This window comes from Oncorhynchus masou, chromosome 5 (genome assembly GCF_036934945.1).
Source record: "Oncorhynchus masou masou isolate Uvic2021 chromosome 5, UVic_Omas_1.1, whole genome shotgun sequence".
In the NCBI taxonomy this organism is placed as follows: Eukaryota; Metazoa; Chordata; class Actinopteri; order Salmoniformes; family Salmonidae; genus Oncorhynchus; species Oncorhynchus masou.
This window is the reverse complement of record NC_088216.1, coordinates 31,649,690-31,671,664: the sequence shown is the minus strand read 5'-3', so window position 1 is coordinate 31,671,664 and position 21,975 is coordinate 31,649,690. Positions and strand designations below refer to the sequence as shown.

The following is a 21,975-nucleotide window of genomic DNA, read 5'->3' as shown; positions in this document are numbered from 1 at the left end:
TCGTCATTCAACTGTGGGTTTAATGCTCTTCTGCATTTAAAGTTACATTTTGTAAGTTTAATTACAGATGTTCTAGATCAGATTTTGAATTTAAACTGTATGGTTTACGGAGGCATATTTCTTAACATATTTCTGGACACATTTTTCTTAACACATTGAACCATAGAATCCTAAGTTTTAGGGCATTAAACTTTTGAAATATAAACAAATGACTTTTTGTTGTAAGGGCGGCAATGGGCTCTCTTCTGTCAAAACTGGAAATAGGTTTCCTTAACGGGCGCCAAGGAGAAAGAACGTTTGAATTAAAGACAACCGACAAGACACGACATACACAGTGTTCCTTTTTGATGGCGAGACTTCTGATTCCTCGCAGTTGTTCCCTCTCTGTTTGATAGTTTATTTGTAAAACAAAAGCACTTTCCTGAAACCATGACCTCACCCCTTCAGAGGGGGGTGACATCATTACTTTGTACCCCTGCCAGCCCCAGTCAGTCACTCCAAGGACAAAGCCTTCTGTCTGTTCATATTGTCATGGTTGCATAACATGTTGTTAGCTAATTCAGCATATCTGGTGGATCCAGTCAGTGTTGTTCATCCTTGGATTTCTGAGTCATGTGACACGTCTCCAAGCAGAAGTGCTCTAGACATGTTGAGGAGTGCTCAAACTTGTGGGTATGACTCAAAAACCCTAAAGAATACACAGTAAAACTGATTAAGAGGCATCTGCAGCTGCTACAAATGATCCACTTTGGACATATTGTCTCTGATGCATGACAATAGGTGCTAAGCCTTGGTTAAGTGGTATCACTCCCATCGCTATGTACCACGGCCCTGGAGACCAGAGTTAAATCTTTGTGTCCACCCTTCTGACCTCTCCCCCACATCGATCTACTCCTTGGTTTCCAATCTGCCTACATAAAAAGCACTAAATACAGTATGTGTTTTATTTTAACACTCCACACCACAATGCCTTTTTCTCATCTTGTTTGTGGTGCTGGAAATAAATGCCTCAAGAAAAATAATTTCCCTAGTATATCACTGGGGTGTACACACCAATGTTTGCTGTGGAGAATGAGCATAATATTGTTCATTGTAAAAGACTACTCCCGGACACACGATTACGTCTTGCATTCTTCTTCTTCTTCTTCTTATTATTATTGCCGTCAACGTTTCGGGCGGGGACTTTTCTCAAGACAATTTTGAGTCAGGTGTCTAACCGAAACAACAGCAAAAACAACGTGCAGAAGTACACTACCTTTCAAAAGTTTTTGAACTCCTACTCATTCAAGGGTTTTTCTTTATTTAGACTATTTTCTACATTGTATAATAATCATGTAGTAACCAAAAAAGTGTTAAACAAATCAAAATATATTTTATAATTGAGATTCTTCAAATAGCCACCCTTTCCCTTTGGTTGAGGTCGGGTGATTGTGGAGGACAGGTCATCTGATGCAGCACTCCATCACACTCCTTCTTGGTCAAATAGCCCATACACAGCCTGGGGGTGGGTTGGGGCATTGTCCAGTTGAAAAACAAATGATAGTCCCACTAAGCCCAAACCAGATGGGATATCGCTACAGAATGCTGTGGTAGCCATGCTGGTTAAGTGTGCCTTGAATTCTAAATAAATCACAGACAGTGTCACGAGCAAAGCATCTCCACATCATAAAACCTCCTCCTCCATGCTTTACAGTGGGAAACATACATGAGAGATCATCTGTTCACCCACACCACGTCGGTTGGAACCAAAAATCTCCAATTTGGACTTAAGACCAAAGGACAAATTTCTAGCCGTCTAATGTCCGTTGCTCGTGTCTCTTGGCCCAAGCAAATCTCTTCTTCTTATTGGTGTGCTTGAGTAGTGGTTTCTTTGCAGCAATTCAACCATAATGGCCTGATTCATAAAGCTTGATTCACACAGATGTGCCTGTTACTTGAACTCTGAAGCAGTTATTTGGGGTGCAATTTCTGAGGCTGGTAATTCTAATGAACTTATCCTCTGCAGCAGAAGTAACTCTGAGTCTTCCATTCCTGTGGCGGTCCTCATCAGAGCCAGTTTCATCATAGCGCTTAATGGTTTTTGCAACTGCACTTGAAGAAACTTTCAAAGTTCTTGAAATGTTCCGTGTTGACTGACCTTCATGTCTTAAAGTAATGATAGACTGTCGTTTCTCTTTGTTTATTTGAGCTGTTCTTGCCATAATTTGGACTTGGTCTTTTACCAAATAGGGCTACCTTCTGTATACCCCCCTACCTTGTCACAACACAACTGATTGGCTCAAACACATTAAGAAGGAAAGACATTTCTCAAATTAACTTTTAAGAAGGCATACCTGTTAATTGAAATGCAATCCAGGTGACTATCTCATGAAGCTGGTTGAGAGAATGCCTAGAGTGTGCAAAGCTGTCATCAAGGCAAATGTTGGCTATTTGAAAAACCTCAAATATAAAATATTTTTTCATTTGTTTAACACTTTGGTTACTACATATTTCCATATATGCTATTTAATAATGTTGATGTCTTCACTATTATTCTACAATGTAGAAAGTAATAAAAATAAAGAAAATCCCTTGAATGAGAGTGTGTTCTAAAACTTTTGACCGGTAGTTTATGTGCTGGATTGGTCTTTTACAGTGAGTTTGTTCTTGCTTTATCATGATTTTGGCCCATTCACTCACATGAACCATTCTATTTCATTACCAATGAAACTAGCACTGAGTGTCAACTGGCCTTACGGATGTGGTCGGGTAGGGTCACTATCATTGATAGAACCAGTGTTACAATAAGTAACCCATAATGTTTTGCCATGCAGGAGCGAGTGGCCAGATTTGCCCACCACCCTTGCCATAGACTTCTCCTGTGATGAACCTGGCCCACTGACTCAAACCAGAGATCCGGAACATGAGGCCCAGAGGATCATAGGAAAGGACATCAAAGAGGAACAGAACCCTCTCAAAGGGTTAGAGGTCAGCAGATCCATTTTTCAAATAACTAGGAAATTCTTGTTTAAAGTAGTTTAGTAGATAGTTCACCCAAATTACAAAATTACATGTAGGTTTCTTAACTTTTAAGGAGTCGATTAAAAACTAATATGTCATTTTGTAATATGGGGTGTAATTTGGGTAAACTGTAATGAAAAGAGGAACTCATCAGAATAGGTGGTACTTGATACCTCTGTAAAATAGTAGAATTACTCTAATTATATGACCTACTAATGACCTGTGTAATTTCCTTTTCTTTTAGAACATGAAAGACTGTGGGGTCCCCAGGAAGCTGACTGTTAGTCAAGTTGAAGAACAGCCTTCCAAAAGCTATGCCCGAGTCTCCTGTGACACCACCAGCAATGACTTGACTGGAAGACTGTGTGTGGAGAGGCAAAGGTATAGACGTTCATCAGCTTCTTGTTTTTTGAAACCAGATGAAATTGTCGATGACACTTTAAGCAGACAATTAAGTTAACGTAATGTTTTCTTGCTTTGCAGAAAGGACCAGACAACCCATTTGAACACTTGTTTTCCAGGTTGCCAATCAGAACTTGGTATTCAGTTGCAAAATTCTACCACATCTGCTGATAAGGTAGCTATGGACTGATTTCGGGTGTTTCTTGTGGTCTGCTACAACAGTACTAATACTTTAGAGTAAAAATCCAATGGCAATGTCCACATGATAAACAGGGTGTGTTGATTTTATCTGGGTTTACAACTTTGAAGGTTGTAAACATTGTACTGTAGTTTTCCTTTATTCATAATTGATTGAATTTGGGCCTGGATGCATCCCACTGGGATTACCAAACGTCACTTCCTCCTCTTGTTCTATCTCTTCCTCTCCTGTTTCCTCATTTCCTCTTCCTTTCCTGTTTCTTGATGGTTGAAGACTCGGTCATGGCTGAAAGACAACCTTGCTATGTCAACCCCCAGCCACCACACAGCCAGTCTGAGTGGTCCAGAGGTGACAAAAAACCTGTCAGCTGATATTTACCCGAACACGATCTGCTTAGACATGTCCAAGAAAGTACATCTTGTAGCTTTTCATTGCATAATATTCAGTCCTTGCAATGGTACTTATCGGGTTCAGAAAGATTTACATTGGGCAATATATACTGAACAAAAATATAAATGTAAAGTGTGGACTCATGTTTCATGAGCTGAAATAAAAGATCCCAGAATTTTTCCATTTGCACAAAAACCTTATTTCTCAATTTTGGGCACAAACTTGTTTACATCCATGTTAGTGAGCATTTCTCCTTTTCCAAGATAATCCATCCACCTGACAGGTGTGGCATATCAAAAAGCTGATTAAACAGCATGATCATTACGTAGGTCCACATTGTTGTAGGGACAATAAAAGACCACTCTAAAGTGTACAGTTTTGCCACACAACACAATGCCACAGATGTTTCAAGTTTTGAAGGAGAGTGAAACTGGTATGCTGACTGCAAGTATGTCCCCCAGAGCTGTTGCCAGATAATTGAATGTCCATTTCTCTACCATAAGCCACCTCCAATGTTGTTTTAGAGAATTTGGCAGTATGTCCAGCCGGCCTCACAACCGCAGACCATGTGTAACCATGCCAACCCAGGACATCCACATCCAGCTTCTTCACCTGTGGGATCGTCTAAGACCAGCCACCCGGACAGCTGATGAAACTGTGGGTTTGCAAAACCGAAATAAATTTTGCAAAAACTATCAGAAACCGTCTCAGGGAAGCTCATCTGCTTGCCCTTCATCCTCACCAGGATCTTAACCTGACTGCAGCTCGGTGTCGTTACCGACTTCAGTGGGCAAATGCTCACCTTAGATGGCCACTGGCACACTGGAGAAGTGTGTTTTCATGGATGAATCCCGGTTTTAACTGTACTGGGCAGATGGCAAATAGTGTGTATGGCGTTGTGCGATTGAGTGGTTTGCTGATGTCAACGTTGTGAACAGAGTGCCCCATGGTATCGGTGGGGTTATGCGGTTATGCTGTTGACATCAGCAAATCGCTCAGCCAAAGCAATAAGCTACGGACAACAAACAAAACCGATGGCAATTTGATGAGATCCTGAGACCCATTGTCGTGCCATTCATCCGACGCCATAATCTCATGTTTCAGCGTTAAAATGCACAGCCCTGTGTCGCAAGGATCTGTACACAATCATTGGAAGCTGCAAATGTCCCAGTTCTTCCATGGCCTGCATACTCACCAGACATGTCATTCATTGAATGTTTGGGAATACGACAGTGTGTTCCAGTTCCCGCCAATATCCAGCAACTTCGCACAGCCAGTGAAGAGGATTGGGACAGCATTCCACGGGCCACAATCAACAGCCTGATCAGCTCTATGCAAAGGAGATGTGTCTTGCTGCATGAGGAAAATGGTGCTCACACCAGATACTGACTGGTTTTCTGATCCATGCCCCTACATTTATTAAAGGTATCTGTGACCAACAGATCCATATCTGTATTTCCAGTCATGTGAAATCTATAGATTAGGGCCTAATTAATTAATTTCAATTGAATGACTTCCTTATATGAACTGTAACTTGGTAAAACCTTTGAAATTGTTGCATGTTGCCTTTATATTTTTGTTCAGTATATGTATGATGAGATTTGCAGGGTCTATCAGAGTCGGGGTCATTAATTCTGGCAAAGGGTTTAAATTGATCTGATAAATCAAGGACACTACTTTCACTATCAGGATTATCCAATTCGTTAATATAATTTACAATTTTAGAAATGTATAAATGTGACTGTTAAAATGGAAAAGATTTTATTTTATCCAACAAAATGACACACTAGACTAGAGCAAACATTAATGTTCATTGCTTTGGGACAGGAAAAGCCAGAGTCAACCCAAGGCCAGCGCCAAGATTGTGTGAAGATGGAAGACCTCCTTGGCCAAGTGGAAACGTTATGGGAAGTTCTGAGGAGAAGACTTCATAGAAGCATGATTTATTCAAACAGCTCTGAGAGGCTCAAGTTTGAGGTATTGATTATTTGTGTCTACATTTACATTTAAGTCATTTAGCAGACGCTCTTATCCAGAGCGACTTACAAGTTAATTTTTACCTTTATTTAACCAGGCAAGTCAGTTAAGAACACATTCTTATTTTTCAATGACGGCCTGGGAACAGTGGGTTAACTGCCTGTTCAGGGGCAGAACGACAGATTTGTACCTTGTCGGCTCGGGGGTTTGAACTCACAACCTTCCGGTTACTAGTCCAACGCTCTAACCACTAGGCTACCCTGTCTACATACTGGTCTGGGCTTGTATTCATAGTGTCTTAAAGTATGAGTGTTGATGTAGGATCAGTTATGTATTTTAGATAATTAGTATGATTATATGGATAGGGGGACCTGACCCTAGATCAGTACTCCTATTCTGAGACGCTCTTTGGTCCCCAGAGGGCAATTTATGCAGCATTGAAGACAAATCCATGCTATCCTTTGTAGAGGGATGACAATCATGAGACAGACAAGGATCGGCTCGAGGGATGCCTTTCAGAATACAGTGCAACCACGGAAAACGTGCAATTCTGGAGCGTCCCAGATGTCAAGGATCTCTCTGAGACATTGGAGGAAAACGACAGAGGAATGCTGACAGAGCTACTGAGGTGTCTTGACCAGGATGAACATTTTGATCATTGTGAGGTAGAGCGACAGGTAAGGTTTCAACCTTATCCGTTTACGCGGTTTTCCAATATCGCTTTATTCATGTCCTTTTTGCAACTCTGTTTTCTCAAACCTCCGTAAAAGGAAGGTGGGGGTGTGTATTTTTTCTAGATACAGACACTCCCACTAAAACTCCCATTAGACCTCAACAAGACATGGTCACTGGCCTTGCAGGCAAAGCTAACCACACTCCATTTCTATCACCAGATAACTTATTAGATTAATACAACCACAATCTATCAAAATACTGAGTAATTTATTTGACTATCATGGCAGACCCTTACTGGACAAATGGATGACCAAGGGTGCATGGACTACCCTATGGAGGACCTTGGTGAAGCAGTGGAGAAAAGAGGACATTCCCTCTATCAAAGTCAAGACACCCAAGAACTTATGAGTCAGGTAGGAGTTGATTGAACAGTTTTTTATTTGGATGTGCACTTCTGTAGTTGGTAGAGCATGGTTCTTGCAACGCCAGGATAGTGGGTTTGAATCCCAGGACCACCCGTAAGTAAAAAAATGCACGCTTGACTGTAAGTCCGTTTGGAGAAAAGTGTCTGCTAAATGGCATATATTATTGTTTTCTGTTACTTTGAACAAAAAAACAGCACATATTAGCACCCTGTGCTTGTAGAGTTTTTTTGAAACTGAACAATAGCAACAGAAACATAGCCTGATTTTACGAGCATTGACTGGTAGTGCAACCAATCAATGCTCGTAAAATCAGGCTGTTTCTGTTACTATTGTTCAGTTTGCAAAAATAAAATCTGTGATGCCCCATCTTTTCTCTCCTTTCCTCTCCTCTCTTCTACTAGCACTCAACACTGACGCTGCGCATCAACCAGCTCTTGTCCAGGTGTGCAGAGTTCAGCATGGACCTTCTGGACACTGAGACGGACATGGCAGTCAGATGTGAGCCCTATAGTTCTGAACTCAAGGGACTGCAGGAGCAACAGGATGAGCTAGAGGTATTTACAGTATATGTATATACACAACCAAACGTTTGAGGTCACTTAGAAATGTCCTTGTTTTTTAAAGAAAAGCAATTTTGTCCATTAAAATAACATCAAATTGATAAGAAATACAGTGTAGACATTGTTAATGTTGTAAATAACTATTGTAGCTGGAAACGGCATATTTTTTATGGAAAATCTACAAAGGCATACAGAGGCCCATTATCAGCAAACATCACTCCTGTGTTCCAATGGCATGTTGTGTTAGCTAATCCAAGTTTAGCATTTTAAAGGCTAATTGATCATTAGAAAACCCCTTGCAATTATGTTAGCACAGCTGAAAACTGTTGTTCTGATTAAAGAAGCAATCAAAAAGAAGGCCAGCATCCCGGAGTCACCTCTTCACTGTTGACATTGAGACTGGTGTTTTGCTGTTTAATGAAGCTGCCCCCCAAAAATTGATTTTCTTTCAAAAACAGGGACATTTCTAAGTGACCCCAAGGTTTTAAACGGTTGTGTACACACACACAGGCAAGAAAAAATGTGAACCTGGATTTTTGAAAATGTCCTAAAATTTGATCTGATCTTCATCTAAGTCACAACAATAGACAGTCTGCTTCAACCAACACACAGTGTTTTCATGTCTTTATTGAACACACCGTGTAAACATTCGTAGTGTAGGGTGGTAAAAGTATGTGAACCCTTGGATTTAATAACTGGTTGACCCTCCTTTGGCAGCAATAAACTCAACCAAATGTTTTTTGTAGTTGCAGAACAGACATGCACAACGGTCAGAAGGAATTTTGGACTATTCATCTTTACAAAACTGTTTCAGTTCCGGAATATTCTTAGGATATCAGGTGTAAACAGCTCTCGAGGTCAGGCCACAGCATTTTAAATCGGGTTGAAGTCAGGACTCTGACTGGGCCACTCCAGAAGGCATATTTTCTTCTATTGAAGCCATCCTGTTGTTGATTTACTTTGGTGTTTTGGATCGTTGTCCTGTTGCATCACCCAACTAATGTTTAGCTTCCATTGGCAGACAGATAACCTTGCATCTCTAGCAAAATATCTTGATAAACTTGGGAATTGATTTTTCCATCAATGATTGCAAGATGTCCAGGTCCTGAGGCAGCAAAGCAGCCCCAAACCATGACGCTCCCTCCATCATACTTTACAGTTGGGATGAGGTTTTGATGTTGGTGTGCTGTGCCTTTTTTTCTTCACACATAGTGTTGTGTTCCTTCCAAATAATATTTTGCAAGAAGCGCCGTAGAACATCCAGGTGCTCTTTTACGAACTTCAGATGTGCAGCAATGTTTTTTTGGACAGAGGTGGCTTCTTCCATGGTGTCCTCCCATGAACACCATTCTTATTTAGTGTTTTAAGTATTGTAGACTTGTCAACAGAGATGTTACCATGTCCCAAAGATTTCTGTAAGTCTTTAGCTGACACTGTAGGATTCTTCTTAACCTCATTGAGCATTCGGCGCTGTGCTCTTGCAGTCATCATTGCAGGACGAGGGCTGAAATTCCTCCACTTATAGACAATTTGTCTTACTGTGGACTGATGAACATCAAGGCTTTTAGAGATACTTTTGTAACCGTTTCCAGCTTTATACAAGTCAACCATTCTTAATCTTAGGTCTTGTCTTCGAGGCATGTTTCACATCAGGCAGTGCTTCTTGTGAATAGCAAACTAAAGTGTTGTGAGTGTTTTTTACAGGGCAAGGCAGCTCTAACCAACATCTCCAATCTCGTCTCATTGATTGGACTCCAGGTTAGCTGACTCCAATTAACTTTTGGAAAAGTCATTAGCCGAGGTGTTCACATACTTTCTCCAACATACACTGTGAATGTTTAAATCATGTATTCAGTATAGATAAGGAAAATACAATGATTTGTGTGTTATTACTTTAAGCACACTGTGTTTGTTGTGACTATGATGAACAGCTCAAATAAGCAAAGAGAAACGACAGTCCATTACTTTAAGACATGAAGGTTGGTCAATACGAAATACGCAAAACCAAGCACTATGATGAACCTGGCTCTCATGAGGACTGCCACAGGAAAGGAAGACCCAGAGTTCCCTCTGCTGCACAGGATGTTTCATTAGCTTTACCAGCCTCAGAAATTGCAGCCCAAATAAATTAAGACACATCAACATCACAATTAAGACACATTAACATCAACTGTTCAGAGGAGACTGCGTGAAAAAAAACAATACTAAAGGACATCAATAATAAGAAGAGACTTGCTTGGGCCAAGAAACTCAAGCCATGGACTGGTGGAAATCTGTCGTTTGGTCTGATGAGTCGAAATTTGAGATTTTTGGTTCCAACCGCCTTGTCTTTGTGAGACGCAGAGTAGGTGAACAGATGATCTCCACATGTGTAGTTCCCACCGTGAAGCATGGAGGAGGAGGTGTGATGGTGCTTTGCTAGTGACACTGTCTGTGATTTATTTAGAATTCAAGGAACACTTAACCAGCATTGCTACCACAGCATTCTTCAACGATACACCATCCCATCTGGTTTGGGCTTAGTGGGACTATCATTTGTTTTTCAACAGGATAATGACCCAACCCACCCCCAGGCTGTGTAAGGGCTATTTGACCAAGGAGAGTGATGGAGTGCTGCATCAGATGACCTGGCCTTCACAATCACCCAACCTAAACCCAATTGAGATGGTTTGGGATGAGTTGGACCATAGAGTGAAGGAAAAGCAGCCAACAAGTTCTCAGCATATGTGGGAACTACAAGACTGTTGGAAAATCATTCCAGGTGAAGCTGGTTGAGAGAATGGCAAGGGTGTGCAAAGCTGTCATCAAGGCAAAGGATGGCTATTTAAATTATACATATATTTGGATTTGTTTAACACTTTTTTGGTTACTACATGATTCCATATGTGTTATTTCATAGTTTGTCTTCGCTATTATTTTACAATGTAAAAAAAGTCTAAATAAAGAAAAACCCTTGAATGAGTAGGTGTGTCCAAACTTTTGACTGGTACTGTATCAGATGACAGATCCCGGGAATCAAACCCACTATCCTGGCGTTGCAAGCACCATGCTCTACCAACTGAGCTACAGAGGACCACATCCAAATGAAAAACTGTTCAGTCAACTTCTACCTGACTCACAGGTTCTTGGGTGTCGTCACTTTGATAGAGGGAATGTCCTCTTTTCTACACATATACAGTGGCAAGAAAAAGTATGTGAACCCTTTGAAATTACCTGGATTTCTGCATACATTAGTCAAACAATTTGGTCTGATCTTCATCTTTGCCATAATATTGGAAAAGCATTACAGGTGAAGCTGGTTGAGAGAATGCCAAGAGTGTGCAAAGCTGTCATCAATGCAAATGGTGGCTACTTTGAAGAATCTCAAATCTATTTTGATTTGTACAACACTTTTTTGGTTACTACATGATTCCATATGTGTTATTCATAGTTTTAATGTCTTCACTATTACTCTACAATCTAGAAAATAGTGTAAATAAAGAACAACCCTTGAATGAGTAGGTGAGTCCAAACATTTGACTTGTACTGTATGTATGTATGTATGTATGTATGTATGTATGTATGTATGTATGTATGTATGTATGTACGAATGTACGTACACACACACACACACACACACACACACACACACACACACACACACACACATACGATGTCGGGAGTTTACATATACTTAGGCTGGAGTCATTACAACTTGTTTTTCAACCACTAAACAAATATCTTGTTAAACTATAGTTTTGGCAAGTCGGTTAAGACATCTACTTTGTACATAACACAAGTAATTTTTCCAACAATTGTTTACAGACCGGTTATTTCACTTATAATTCACTGTATTACAATTCCAGTGGATCAGAAGTTTACATATACTAAGTTGACTGTGCCATTAAAAGGCTTGGAAAATTCCAGAAAATGATGTCATGGCTTTGGAAGCTCCTGATAGGCTAATTGACATCATTTGAGTAAACTGGAGGTATACCTGTGGATTTATTTCAAGACCAACCTTCAAACTCATTGCCTCTTTGCTTGACATCATAAAATCAAAATAATTCAGCCAAGACTTCAGAAAAAATGTCTGGTTCATTCTTGGGAGCAATTTCCAAACGCCTGAAGGTACCAAGTTCATCTGTACAAACAATAGTACACAAGTATAAACACCATGGGACCCCTTAGCTGTCATACTACTCAGGAAGGAGACATGTTCTGTCTCCTAGAGATGAATGTACTTTGGTGTGAAAAGTCCCAGAATCCCAGAACCACAGCAAAGGACCTTGTGAAGATACTGGAGGAAACAGGTACAATAGTAGCTTTATCCACAGTAAAACAAGTCTATCGACATAACCTGAAAGGCCGCTCAGCAAGGAAGAAGCCACTGCTCCAAAACCACCATTAAAAAAAGCCAGACTACGTTTTGCAACTGCACATGAGGACAAATATTGTACTTTTTGGAGATATGTCCTTCGGTCTGATGAAACAGAAATAGAACTGTTTGGCCATAATGACGATCGTTATGTTTGGAGGAAAAATGGGGAAGCTTGCAAGCTGAAGAACACCATCCCAACCGTGAAGCACGGGGGTAGCAGCATCATGTTGTGGGGGTGCTTTGCTAGAGGAGGGACTGGTGAACTTCACAAAATAGATAGCATCATGAGGAAAGGAAAATTGTGTTGATATATTGAAGCAACATCTCAAGACATCAGTCAGGAAGTTAAAGCTTGGTCGCAAATGAGTCTTCTAAAGGGACAATGACCCCAAGCATACTTCCAAAGTTGTGGCAAAATGGTTTAAGGACAACAAAGCCATGGTATTGGAGTTGCCAAAGCCCTGACCTCAATCTTATAGGAAATGAAAAAGCATGTGCTAGCAAGGAGGCCTACAAACCTGACACAGTTACACCTGCTCTGTCAGGAGAAATGGGCCAAAATTCACTCAACTTATTGTGGGAAGCTTGGGGAAGGCTACCTGAAAGGTTTGACCCAATTTAAGCAATTTAAAAGGCAATGCTACCAAATACTAATTGAGTGTATGTAAACCTTTTATACACCTTTATTTAACTAGGCAAGTCAGTTAAGAACAATTTCTTATTTTCAATGACAGCCTAGGAACAATGTGTTAACTTCCTTGTTCAGGGGCAGAACAACAGATTATTACCTCGTCAGCTCAGGGATTTGATCTCGCAACCTTTCAGTTACTAGTCCAACACTCTAACCACTGCCGCCCAGAAACTTCTGACCCACTAGGAATGTAATGAAAGAAATGAAAGCTGAAATAAATTGTTCTCTTGTGTTATTCTGACATTTCACATTCTTAAAATAAAGTGGTGATCCTAACTGACCTAAAAAGGACATTTTTACTAGGATTAAATGTCAGGAATTGTGAAAAACTTACACCTTGGACAAACACATTTAAAGTATGTAAACTTCCGACTTCAACCATACATACATGCAGTCATGGCAAAAACTTTTGAGAATGACATATATTCATTTCCACAAGGTTCACTGCTTCAGTGTAGATATTTTTTGTCAGATGTTACTATGGATAATTACAAGCATTTCATAAGTGTCAAAGGCTTTTATTGACAATTACATGATGTTGATGCAAAGAGTCAATATTTGCAGTGTTGACCCTTCTTTTTCAAGACCTCTCTGCACTCCGCCCTGGCATGCTGTCAATTAACTTCTGGGCCACATCCTGACAGATGGCAGCCTATTCTTGCATAATCAATGCTTGGAGTTTGTCAGAATTTGTGGTGTTTTGTTTGTCCAACCGCCTCTTTAGGATTGACCACAATTTCTCAATGGGATTAAGGTCTGGGGAGTTTCCTGGCCATGGACTCAAAATATCAATGTTTTGTTCCCCGAGCCACTTAGTTATCACTTTTGCCTTATTGCAAGGTGCTACATCATGCTGGAAAAGGCATTGTTAGCCACCAAACTGTTCCTAGATGGTTGGGAGAGGTTGCTCTCAGAGGATGTGTTGGTACCATTCTTTATTCATGGCTGTGTTCATAGGCAAAATTGTGAGTGAGCCCACTCCATTGGCTGAGAAGCAATCCCACACATGAATGGTCTCAGGATGCTTTACTGTTGGCATGACACAGGACTGAGGGTAGCGCTCACCTTGTCTTCTCCGGACAAGCTTTTTTCAGGATGCCCCAAACAATCGGAAAGGGGATTCATTAGAGAAAATGACTTTACCTCAGTCCAATCCCTGTACCTTTTGCAGAATATCAGTCTGTCCCTGCTGTTTTTCCTGGAGAGAAGTGGCTTCTTTGCTGCCCAACTTGACACCAGGCCATCCTCCAAAAGTCTTTGCATCACTGTGCATGCAGATGCACTCACATCTGCCACCTGCAAGCTCTGTGCTGCTGGTGCCCCAATTCCGCAGCTGAATCAACTTTAGGAGATGTTCCTGGTGGTTGCTGGACTTTCTTGGGCGCCCTGAAGCCTTCTTCACAACAATTGAACCGCTCTCCTTGAAGTTCTTGATGATCCGATAAATGGTTGATTTAAGTGCAATCTTACTGGCAGCTTCCTTGCCTGTGAAGCCCTTTTTGTGCAAAGCAATGATGACGGCACGTGTTTCCTTGCAGGTAACCATGGTTGACAGAGGAAGAACAATGATTCCAAGCACCACCCTCCTTTTGAAGCTTCCAGTCTGTTATTCGAACTCGTTCAGCATGGCAGAGTGATCTCCAGCCTTGTCCTCGTCAACACTCACACCTGTGTTAATGAGAGAATCACTGACATGATGTCAGCTGGTCCTTTTGTGGCAGACCTGAAATGCAGTGGAAATGCTTTTTGCTGATTTAGTTAATTTGCATATCAAAGAGGGACTTTGCAATTCATCTGATCACTCTTCATAACATTCTGGAGTATATGCAAATTGCCATCATACAAACTGAAGCAGCAGACTTTGTGAAAATTAATACTTGTGTCAATCTCAAAACGTTTGGCCACGACTGTACATACATACACTACCGGTAAAAAAAAATTGAACACCTACTTATTCAAGGGGTTTTCTTTATTTTAATATTATTATTTAATAATATTATTATTGTGCACAGCCTCATGGATCTCCCAGTCATGGCCAGCTGTGACACAGCCTGGGATCAAACCCGGGTCTGTAGTGTTGCCTAAAGCACTGCGATGCAGCGCCTTAGACCGCTGCTCCACTCGGGAGGCCGGCCTCCATCATTTTTAAATGGAAGAAGTTTGGAACCAACAAAACTCTTCCTAGAGCTGGCCACCCGGACAAAAACTGAGCAATCGGGGGAGAAGGGCCTTGGTCAGGTAGGTGAACAAGAACCCAATAGTCACTTTGACAGAGCTCCAGAGTTTCTCTGTGGAGATGGGAGAACCTTCCAGAAGGACCTTCTGCAGCACTCCTCCAATCAGGCCTTTAATGGTAGAGTGGCCAGATGGAAGCCACTCCTCAATAAAAGGCACATGACACCCCACTTGGAGTTTGCCAAAAGGCACCAAAGGACTTGGACCATGAGAAACAAGATTCTCTGGTCTAATGAAACCAAGATTGAATTATTTGGCCTGAATGCTAAGCGTCACTTCTGGAGGAAACATGACACCATCCCTATGGTGAAGCATGGTGGTGGCAGAATCATGCCGTGGGATGTTTTACAGCGGCAGGGAATGGGAGACTAGTCAGGATCGAGGCGAAGTACAGAGAGATCCTTGATGAAAACCTGCTCCAGAGCACTCAGGACCTTAGACTGGGGTGAGGGTTCACATTCAAACAGGACAACGACCCTAAGCACACAGCCGAGACAATACAGGAATGGCTTCGGGACAAGTCTCAATATCCATGACTGGCCCAGCCAGAGGCCGGACTTGAACATCTCTGGAGAGACCAGAAAATAGCTGTGCAGCGATGCTCCCGTTCCAACCTGACAGAGCTTGAGAGGATCTGGAGAGAAGAGAAGAGAAACTCCCCAAATACAGGTGTGCCAAGCTTGAGGCATCATACCCAAGAAGACTCGAGGCTGTAATCATGAAAACATGTTTTTGCTTTGGGGTACTGTGTGTAGGCTGATGAGGGGGAAAAACAATTTCATCCATTTAGAATAAGTCTAACGTAACAAAATGTGGAAAAAGTCAAGGGGTCTGAATACTTTCTGAATAGTCCACTGTCTTCAGAGATCGTGTATGCTTCAGTTTGCTTTAACTCTCTATTGCATTGTATTCAACTTTTTTTCTTTGAATTGTCAGATCTCATCTCAGATTCATAGACTTTACACTTGTGTTAAAATTAAAGGGATAGTTCTCTCAAACTATCCAGCAGATACCTGTCAATAGTGTATGCTTGGCTATGCAGTCATGGTACATGAGTTCAATCATACTAGCCCTCTATAGAATGAGACGTGAAAAAATATAGATTTTGTTTTCATAGCAGAATGCTAACCGATGTCCATTATCTAGCATAAGATTATGACAGACGTTATTATTTCAGGACTCGCTAAATTTGATTGGTTTTGAGCCTCTGTCAGGCTTAAACTCTGATGCAAGAATATTCAAGTCACCTGCAAAAGTGTAATTTTTCCACATAAAACATACAGTATGATCTTCTTTCAGAAGGACTACCAGGTCATAAAAGAGGAGGTGGAAGAGATGGAGGGAATGGCTTTGCGACTACAGGTTCTACTACCTGACATGACAGGGGCTTTGGGAGAGGACATCCATGCGACCCAGCAAGCTTGGGAGGAGTTGGGCTTGAGCATGGCAGAGAACCAATGCAACCTCCAACAATTTCAGCAACTGCAAGACTTTCTTAGGGCCTACCTGGCCATGATGTGAGCAATTACACATACAGTATGATGTCAAATATTGTTCTTGGTACAATTGGTTCTTGATACAACAGAAATGTTGTGCCTGTTTTGTCCTGAATAATGCACATGTATATGTTTAGTGCTCATGAATATGTTTATTATGTTTATTGTAATAACCACAATGTACTTACTGAGCCCCTCCTCTCTCTCTTTTTCTTTCTCTCGCTCTCTCTCTCTCTCTCTCTCTGATGTCTCCCCTACAGCTCATGGACAGAGGACACACAGACTTGCATTTTCTCAGAGGCTTCAGTCCATCAGTGGAGATTGGCAGAATCGAGTGTTCCAACTGAGTTGGATCTGAGGATAGAGCAGAAGTTTGACGAGTTTGACAAGCTCGCTGCTGCTGGGCAGAAGATTATCAAGGAGCGACATCACTTGGCAGATATTGTGAGTTCTTTTACAACAGGGGTCACAAACATATTTTGCCCTGTGGACCACAGCCTTTGAAAAGACTGTAATTAACTCAATGATTTGTACTTTCACTTGTTTAAAAAAAAAAATGGAACGAGTCTAGTTGCACAAACCCCAATGACCCAACCATTGGAAGAGACAGAACATATCTGGCAACTGTTTTATACAGATAAAGGAGAGGACTGAGGAACTGCAAAGCATTCTGGGATGGATCCTGGTATACTGGAGGGCACAGAAAGACCAGCTGGGTCGGGAGAGGTCAAGCGATTCAAGAAGAAGTGATTCCCCTCAAGGAGACGCAACCAGATTTTCACAAGGTCAACCCCAGGTAGGATATCCCTGCCACCACCTAAAAAATGTATAACAATTATAATAATGATAAATGAATAAATTTAAAAAAGCATATCCCTGCTTTCACACCAATATATTTATTCGTTATAATAAATTATTTCAGAAAAATAATGTTCTATTGAAATTAGACACATTCAAAGCACTGAACTACATCGCTGTTGTGAAGCTACCGTAATAATGTGTATAGAAGACCAAATGCTCTCTGATGATATTCTAACTGCCCAGATCTTGCTCCTAAGGATCAAGGCTTATTGCACAAAACCTAAAAATATATATTTGAGTTATTGAACAAAAACTTTGGTTTTCTTTGCAGAATCTATCCTCTCTGGCAGAACACAAGTCCTCTGAAAGCCTTTCCACAAAGCACAGGCTCATGATGGCGAGCCAGTTTGAAGGACCACAAAAATCCCAACCAGGGATAGGTCACCATGCAGAAAACTTTGCCAATCCAGTAAACGAAACACGACACGTCCCCTTGGCTGTGGTAGTCAACTCGCCCAGTATTATCCTTGAAGAGCCCTGTGCTACTGTCACCCCACTGGGCAGCAGCATCAACCTCATCCTCAGTTTTGACCAACAGCCACCAGGGGGCGGTCTGCAACAGGGGCCAGTGGAGCCAAAGCAGGCAGTGGAACCTGTGCATAGGGTGAGTACAGATCACCACATATTCATATCTACATACCACAAGACAACATCAACCAAATTAAAAAGGGAGGATGCAAAGTTTTGGACAACAGTCAGATTTGAATTCTGTTGCTGTTGATGCAATCTCCATAGACAAACATTGGCAGTAGAATGGCTCGTACTGAAGAGCTCAATGACTTTCAGTGTGGCACCATCATAGGATGCCACCTTCCAAACAAGTCAGTTTTCAAATTTCTGCCCTGCTAGAGCTGCCCTGGTCAACTGTAAGTGGAACCGTCTAGGCACAACAACGGCTCAGCCATGAAGTGGTAGGCCCCACAAGCTCACAGAACGGGACCGCCGAGTGCATAAGCACTGGAAAAATCGTCTCACCTTGGTTACAACATTGACTACAGAGTTCCAAACTGCCTCTGGAAGCTATGTCAGCACAAGAACTGTTTGTCGGGAGCTTCATGAAATTGGTTTCCATGGTCGAGCAGCCACACACAATCACACTTCACCATGTGGCAGTCTGCCAAACAAATCGGGGTTTCGCGGATGCTACCTGCCCTAATGCATAGTGCCAATTGTAAAGTTTGGTAGAGGAGGAATCATGGTCTGGGGCTGTTTTTCATGGTTCAGCCTTGGCCCCTTAGTTACAGTGAAGTGAAATCTTAACACTACAGCATACAATGACATTCTAGACGATTGTGTGCTTCCAACTTTGTGGCAACAGTTTGGGGAAGGCGCTTTCCAGTTTAAGCATGACAATGTCCCCGGGCACAAAGCGAGGTCCATACAGAAATGGTTTGTCGAGATCGATGTGGAGAAACTTGACTGGCCTGCTCATAGCCCTGAACTCAACCCCTTTGAACACCTTTAGGATGAATTGAATATCTAGTTGAAAGCCTTCCCAGAGGAGTGGAGGCTGTTATAGCAGCAAAGGTGGGGACCAACTCCATATTAATGCCCATGATCTTGAATGAGATGTTTGACGAGCAGGTGTCCACATACTTTTGTAAACTGCCATGCAGTGTATTTCAAGGCCGACAAACCTATCCCCACAGCTAATAATACAAAACATCTTGTAGAACCTCAAGACGTTCAGGCACATTTCTATTGTGTTTATCTTTAAAAGCTTTAGATTGGGACTGGGATAGGGAGAGCTGATCCTAATGGCTTAGAGTAGCTATTTGTAAAGGAATGTGGTGTAAGATTTCTGTCCCCCATTCCAGAAGTGGTAGTTCATCAACTTGGCTCACACTCAGTGGATTAGTCATGGTCAAGCCATTGCCACTGCAGCTGGGTATGAGACCACCTCATCTCCATGTGATTTTCATAAGGTTTGCGGAATGTAAGATCCAATTTTGAAGGCTTGCAGCTGAAGTGATGTCTTAAAATAACGTACAGTATTTTTATACAGAATCAACTACATATTTCATAAAGTGTGCACTAGTATCAGAAATTGGTTCTCCGTAAATGAATCTAAGATGTCTTTGATCATGGTTGCATAAGCATTTAATTTCAAGGAACATGAAAGTCACCTTTTGCAGAGTTTTGTATTTTAATACATCTAATTATCTTAATCTTTTTCAGGTGAGCACCTATCTGCAAGTCACAGATGGAAGTCCTGTTTTTGAAGACGTGGCATCGTCTCATGTTGCTGACACGAGCCACGTGTCAACCACCTTTTCCACAAGCTCAATCAACGCTACTTTCATTCCCCAAGTCAGGACTGTCTTGCTCCCCACCTTACCCAGAACCAGTTCCACCTCTACCTTAAACCTGAAGGGACCGATGAAGAGGAGGAAGAAAATGACACACAGACACACTGTGACTGGAATTGTCGCAATGCCCAAGCCAGAGGGGGTTACTACCGCGCCCACCAATGTCAAACACAGGGCTTACACCTGGCCACTGGAGGATAAGAAGGAATGTCATGCCACACAAGGGAGTCCAGGTAATACAGAACTCCAACTGTATATCAAAAATAATTCCGTGGTGAGTGTCATGGATGGCAACTCTCCAGGCACGTCAAGCATTCCTACCATCCAGGGGCATTTCTTGCATGGGCCCAGTGAGATGACCTTTAGGCAAGACAAGAGCCACTATGGCATTATCCATCTTGGGTCGATGTTGAGTTTTGACCTGCCCAAGGATTGGGGAAAAATCTCACAGATAAGTGCAAAAGACCTCACAACTGAGAAAGTGCCTTTTGAAGCCAATGGGGACCATGCCAGTCCACCTTTGAATCTGTACAGACCATCAGGCTCAAACACACTCGGTCAGACTCACGTATCGTCCAAAGTAATTGGACAGACTTTTGCCCTCAGTCCAGAGAAGGAAAGGCATCTTGAAGCTGATGGGGACTGTAGACCGTCAGGCTCAAATACACTCAGTCTAACTCAGAAAGTGATTGGGCAGAATTTCACCCTCAGTCCAGGAGAGGAAAGTATATGTGAAACAGGGGACTTTGCTGTTCAAAATGGTTCACCTTTGAATCTATGCAAATTGGCAAACTCAAATACACTCAGTCAGACTCACAAAGTGATTGGACATACTTTTGCCCTCAGTCCAAAAGAAGAAAAGAGCTGCGAAGCAGCTAGGCAGGACTCGCAGAAGGTCAGCTCAGAGTCTGTTTCTCTTTTGGTTCAGTGTCTCTCTCTACCTGAGAAAGACAACGTCTATCACGACCTAAGAAGCGCCACAAGGAGTCCTGCCCTTGCTGCTGGACATGAGAACATTTTCTCCAGCACTGTTGGCATCCACCATGAGGATAAGGTCGAAATGTCCATTCCAGTAGCTATTTTGGACTCTAACAAGCAACGCACTGAACCAAACTGCAGCAGCTCGATGATGCATGACCACGCCCGCACTGAACCATCACAGAACCACAACTGTTTAAGTGTTCACACTAAGATTCAAGACCTCAATAACCACATATACTTCCCTTCTGCAAAAGGGCAATTCGCTTTCCAAAGTGACCTTCGAGTTGTAGAGATCAAGGGCTTGTCTACTGTGTCTGAAGACTCCACGTGGATGGGTGTGCGCAGTTCTAGACGAGTCATTGTGTGCTCTGAGGACAACTGTTGTGTATGCTCCGACAGTCCCGCACCTATGATGGTATTGGGAAAAGAAACTTCACCCAAAAGAGAACCAGATCACATTCATCCTGATCATTGGCAGTTTGAGGAGGAGGAAGAGGAGCTGGAGGATATTTGGAATTGCACAGCCCGGGAAAGAGCACCTTGAATTACTGTGGTCCAAAAATCTGAGGTACGTAGATCAACAAAAGTACCCATCTTATAGTTTGGGGTCAATTAGAAATGTCCTTGTTTTTGAAAGAAAAGCACATTTTTTGTCCATTAAAATAACATAAAATTGATCAGAAATACAGTGTAGAGATTGTTCATGTTGTAAATGACTAGTGTTGCTGGAAACAGCAGATTTTTTAAATGGAATATCTACGTAGTAGTACAGAGGCCCATTATCAGCAACTGTGTTCCAATGGCACATTGTGTTAGCTAAGTTTATAATTTGAAAAGGTCATTATTAGAAAACCCTTTTGCAGTTATGTTAGCACAGCTAAAAACGGTTTAAAGAAGCAATACAACTAGCCTTCTTTAGACTAGTTGAGTATCTGGAGCATCACCATTTGTAGATTCGATTACAGGCTCAAAATGACCAGAAACAAAGAACTTTCTTCTGAAACTCATCAGTCTATTCTTGTTCTGAGAAATAAAGGCTATTCCATGCAAGAAATTGCCAAGAAACTGAAGATCTTGTACAACACTGTGTACTACTCCCTTTACAGAACAACTCTAACCAGAATAGAAAGAGGAGTGGGAGGCCCTGGTGCACAACTGAGAAGGAGGACAAGTACATTAGTGTATCTAGTTTGAGAAACAGACACCTCACAAGTCCTCAACTGGAAGCTTCATTAAATAGTACCCGCAAAACACCACTCTCAATGTCAACAGTGAAGAGCCAACTCCGGGATGCTGGACTTCTAGGCAGAGTTGCAAAGAAAAAGCCATATTTCAGACTGGCCAATAAAGAGAAAAGATTAAAATGTGCAACAGAACACAGACACTGGACAGAGGAACTCTGCCTAGAAGGCCA

General features: G+C 41.8%; 1 protein-coding gene across 4 annotated transcripts in view; it reads left to right on the top strand.

Annotated features, from left to right (window-relative positions):
- Positions 1-21,975, top strand: part of LOC135539421 (uncharacterized) — a 41,916-nt gene that overhangs the window by 17,002 nt on the left and 2,939 nt on the right. For 2 of the 4 annotated variants that reach the window (XM_064965297.1, XM_064965298.1), the window contains exons 6-18: positions 2,814-2,967; positions 3,245-3,381; positions 3,484-3,577; positions 3,875-3,949; positions 5,819-5,968; positions 6,436-6,645; positions 6,931-7,056; positions 7,470-7,622; positions 16,214-16,431; positions 16,671-16,854; positions 17,048-17,206; positions 17,543-17,875; positions 19,450-21,129. In XM_064965297.1, coding sequence (XP_064821369.1) covers positions 2,814-2,967; positions 3,245-3,381; positions 3,484-3,577; positions 3,875-3,949; positions 5,819-5,968; positions 6,436-6,645; positions 6,931-7,056; positions 7,470-7,622; positions 16,214-16,431; positions 16,671-16,854; positions 17,048-17,206; positions 17,543-17,875; positions 19,450-21,105 — 3,649 coding nt within the window. In that variant the 3' untranslated portion in view covers positions 21,106-21,129. The remainder of the gene's footprint in view (positions 1-2,813; positions 2,968-3,244; positions 3,382-3,483; positions 3,578-3,874; positions 3,950-5,818; positions 5,969-6,435; positions 6,646-6,930; positions 7,057-7,469; positions 7,623-16,213; positions 16,432-16,670; positions 16,855-17,047; positions 17,207-17,542; positions 17,876-19,449; positions 21,130-21,975) is intronic. The other 2 variants (XM_064965299.1, XM_064965300.1) reach the window with 2 other exon arrangements.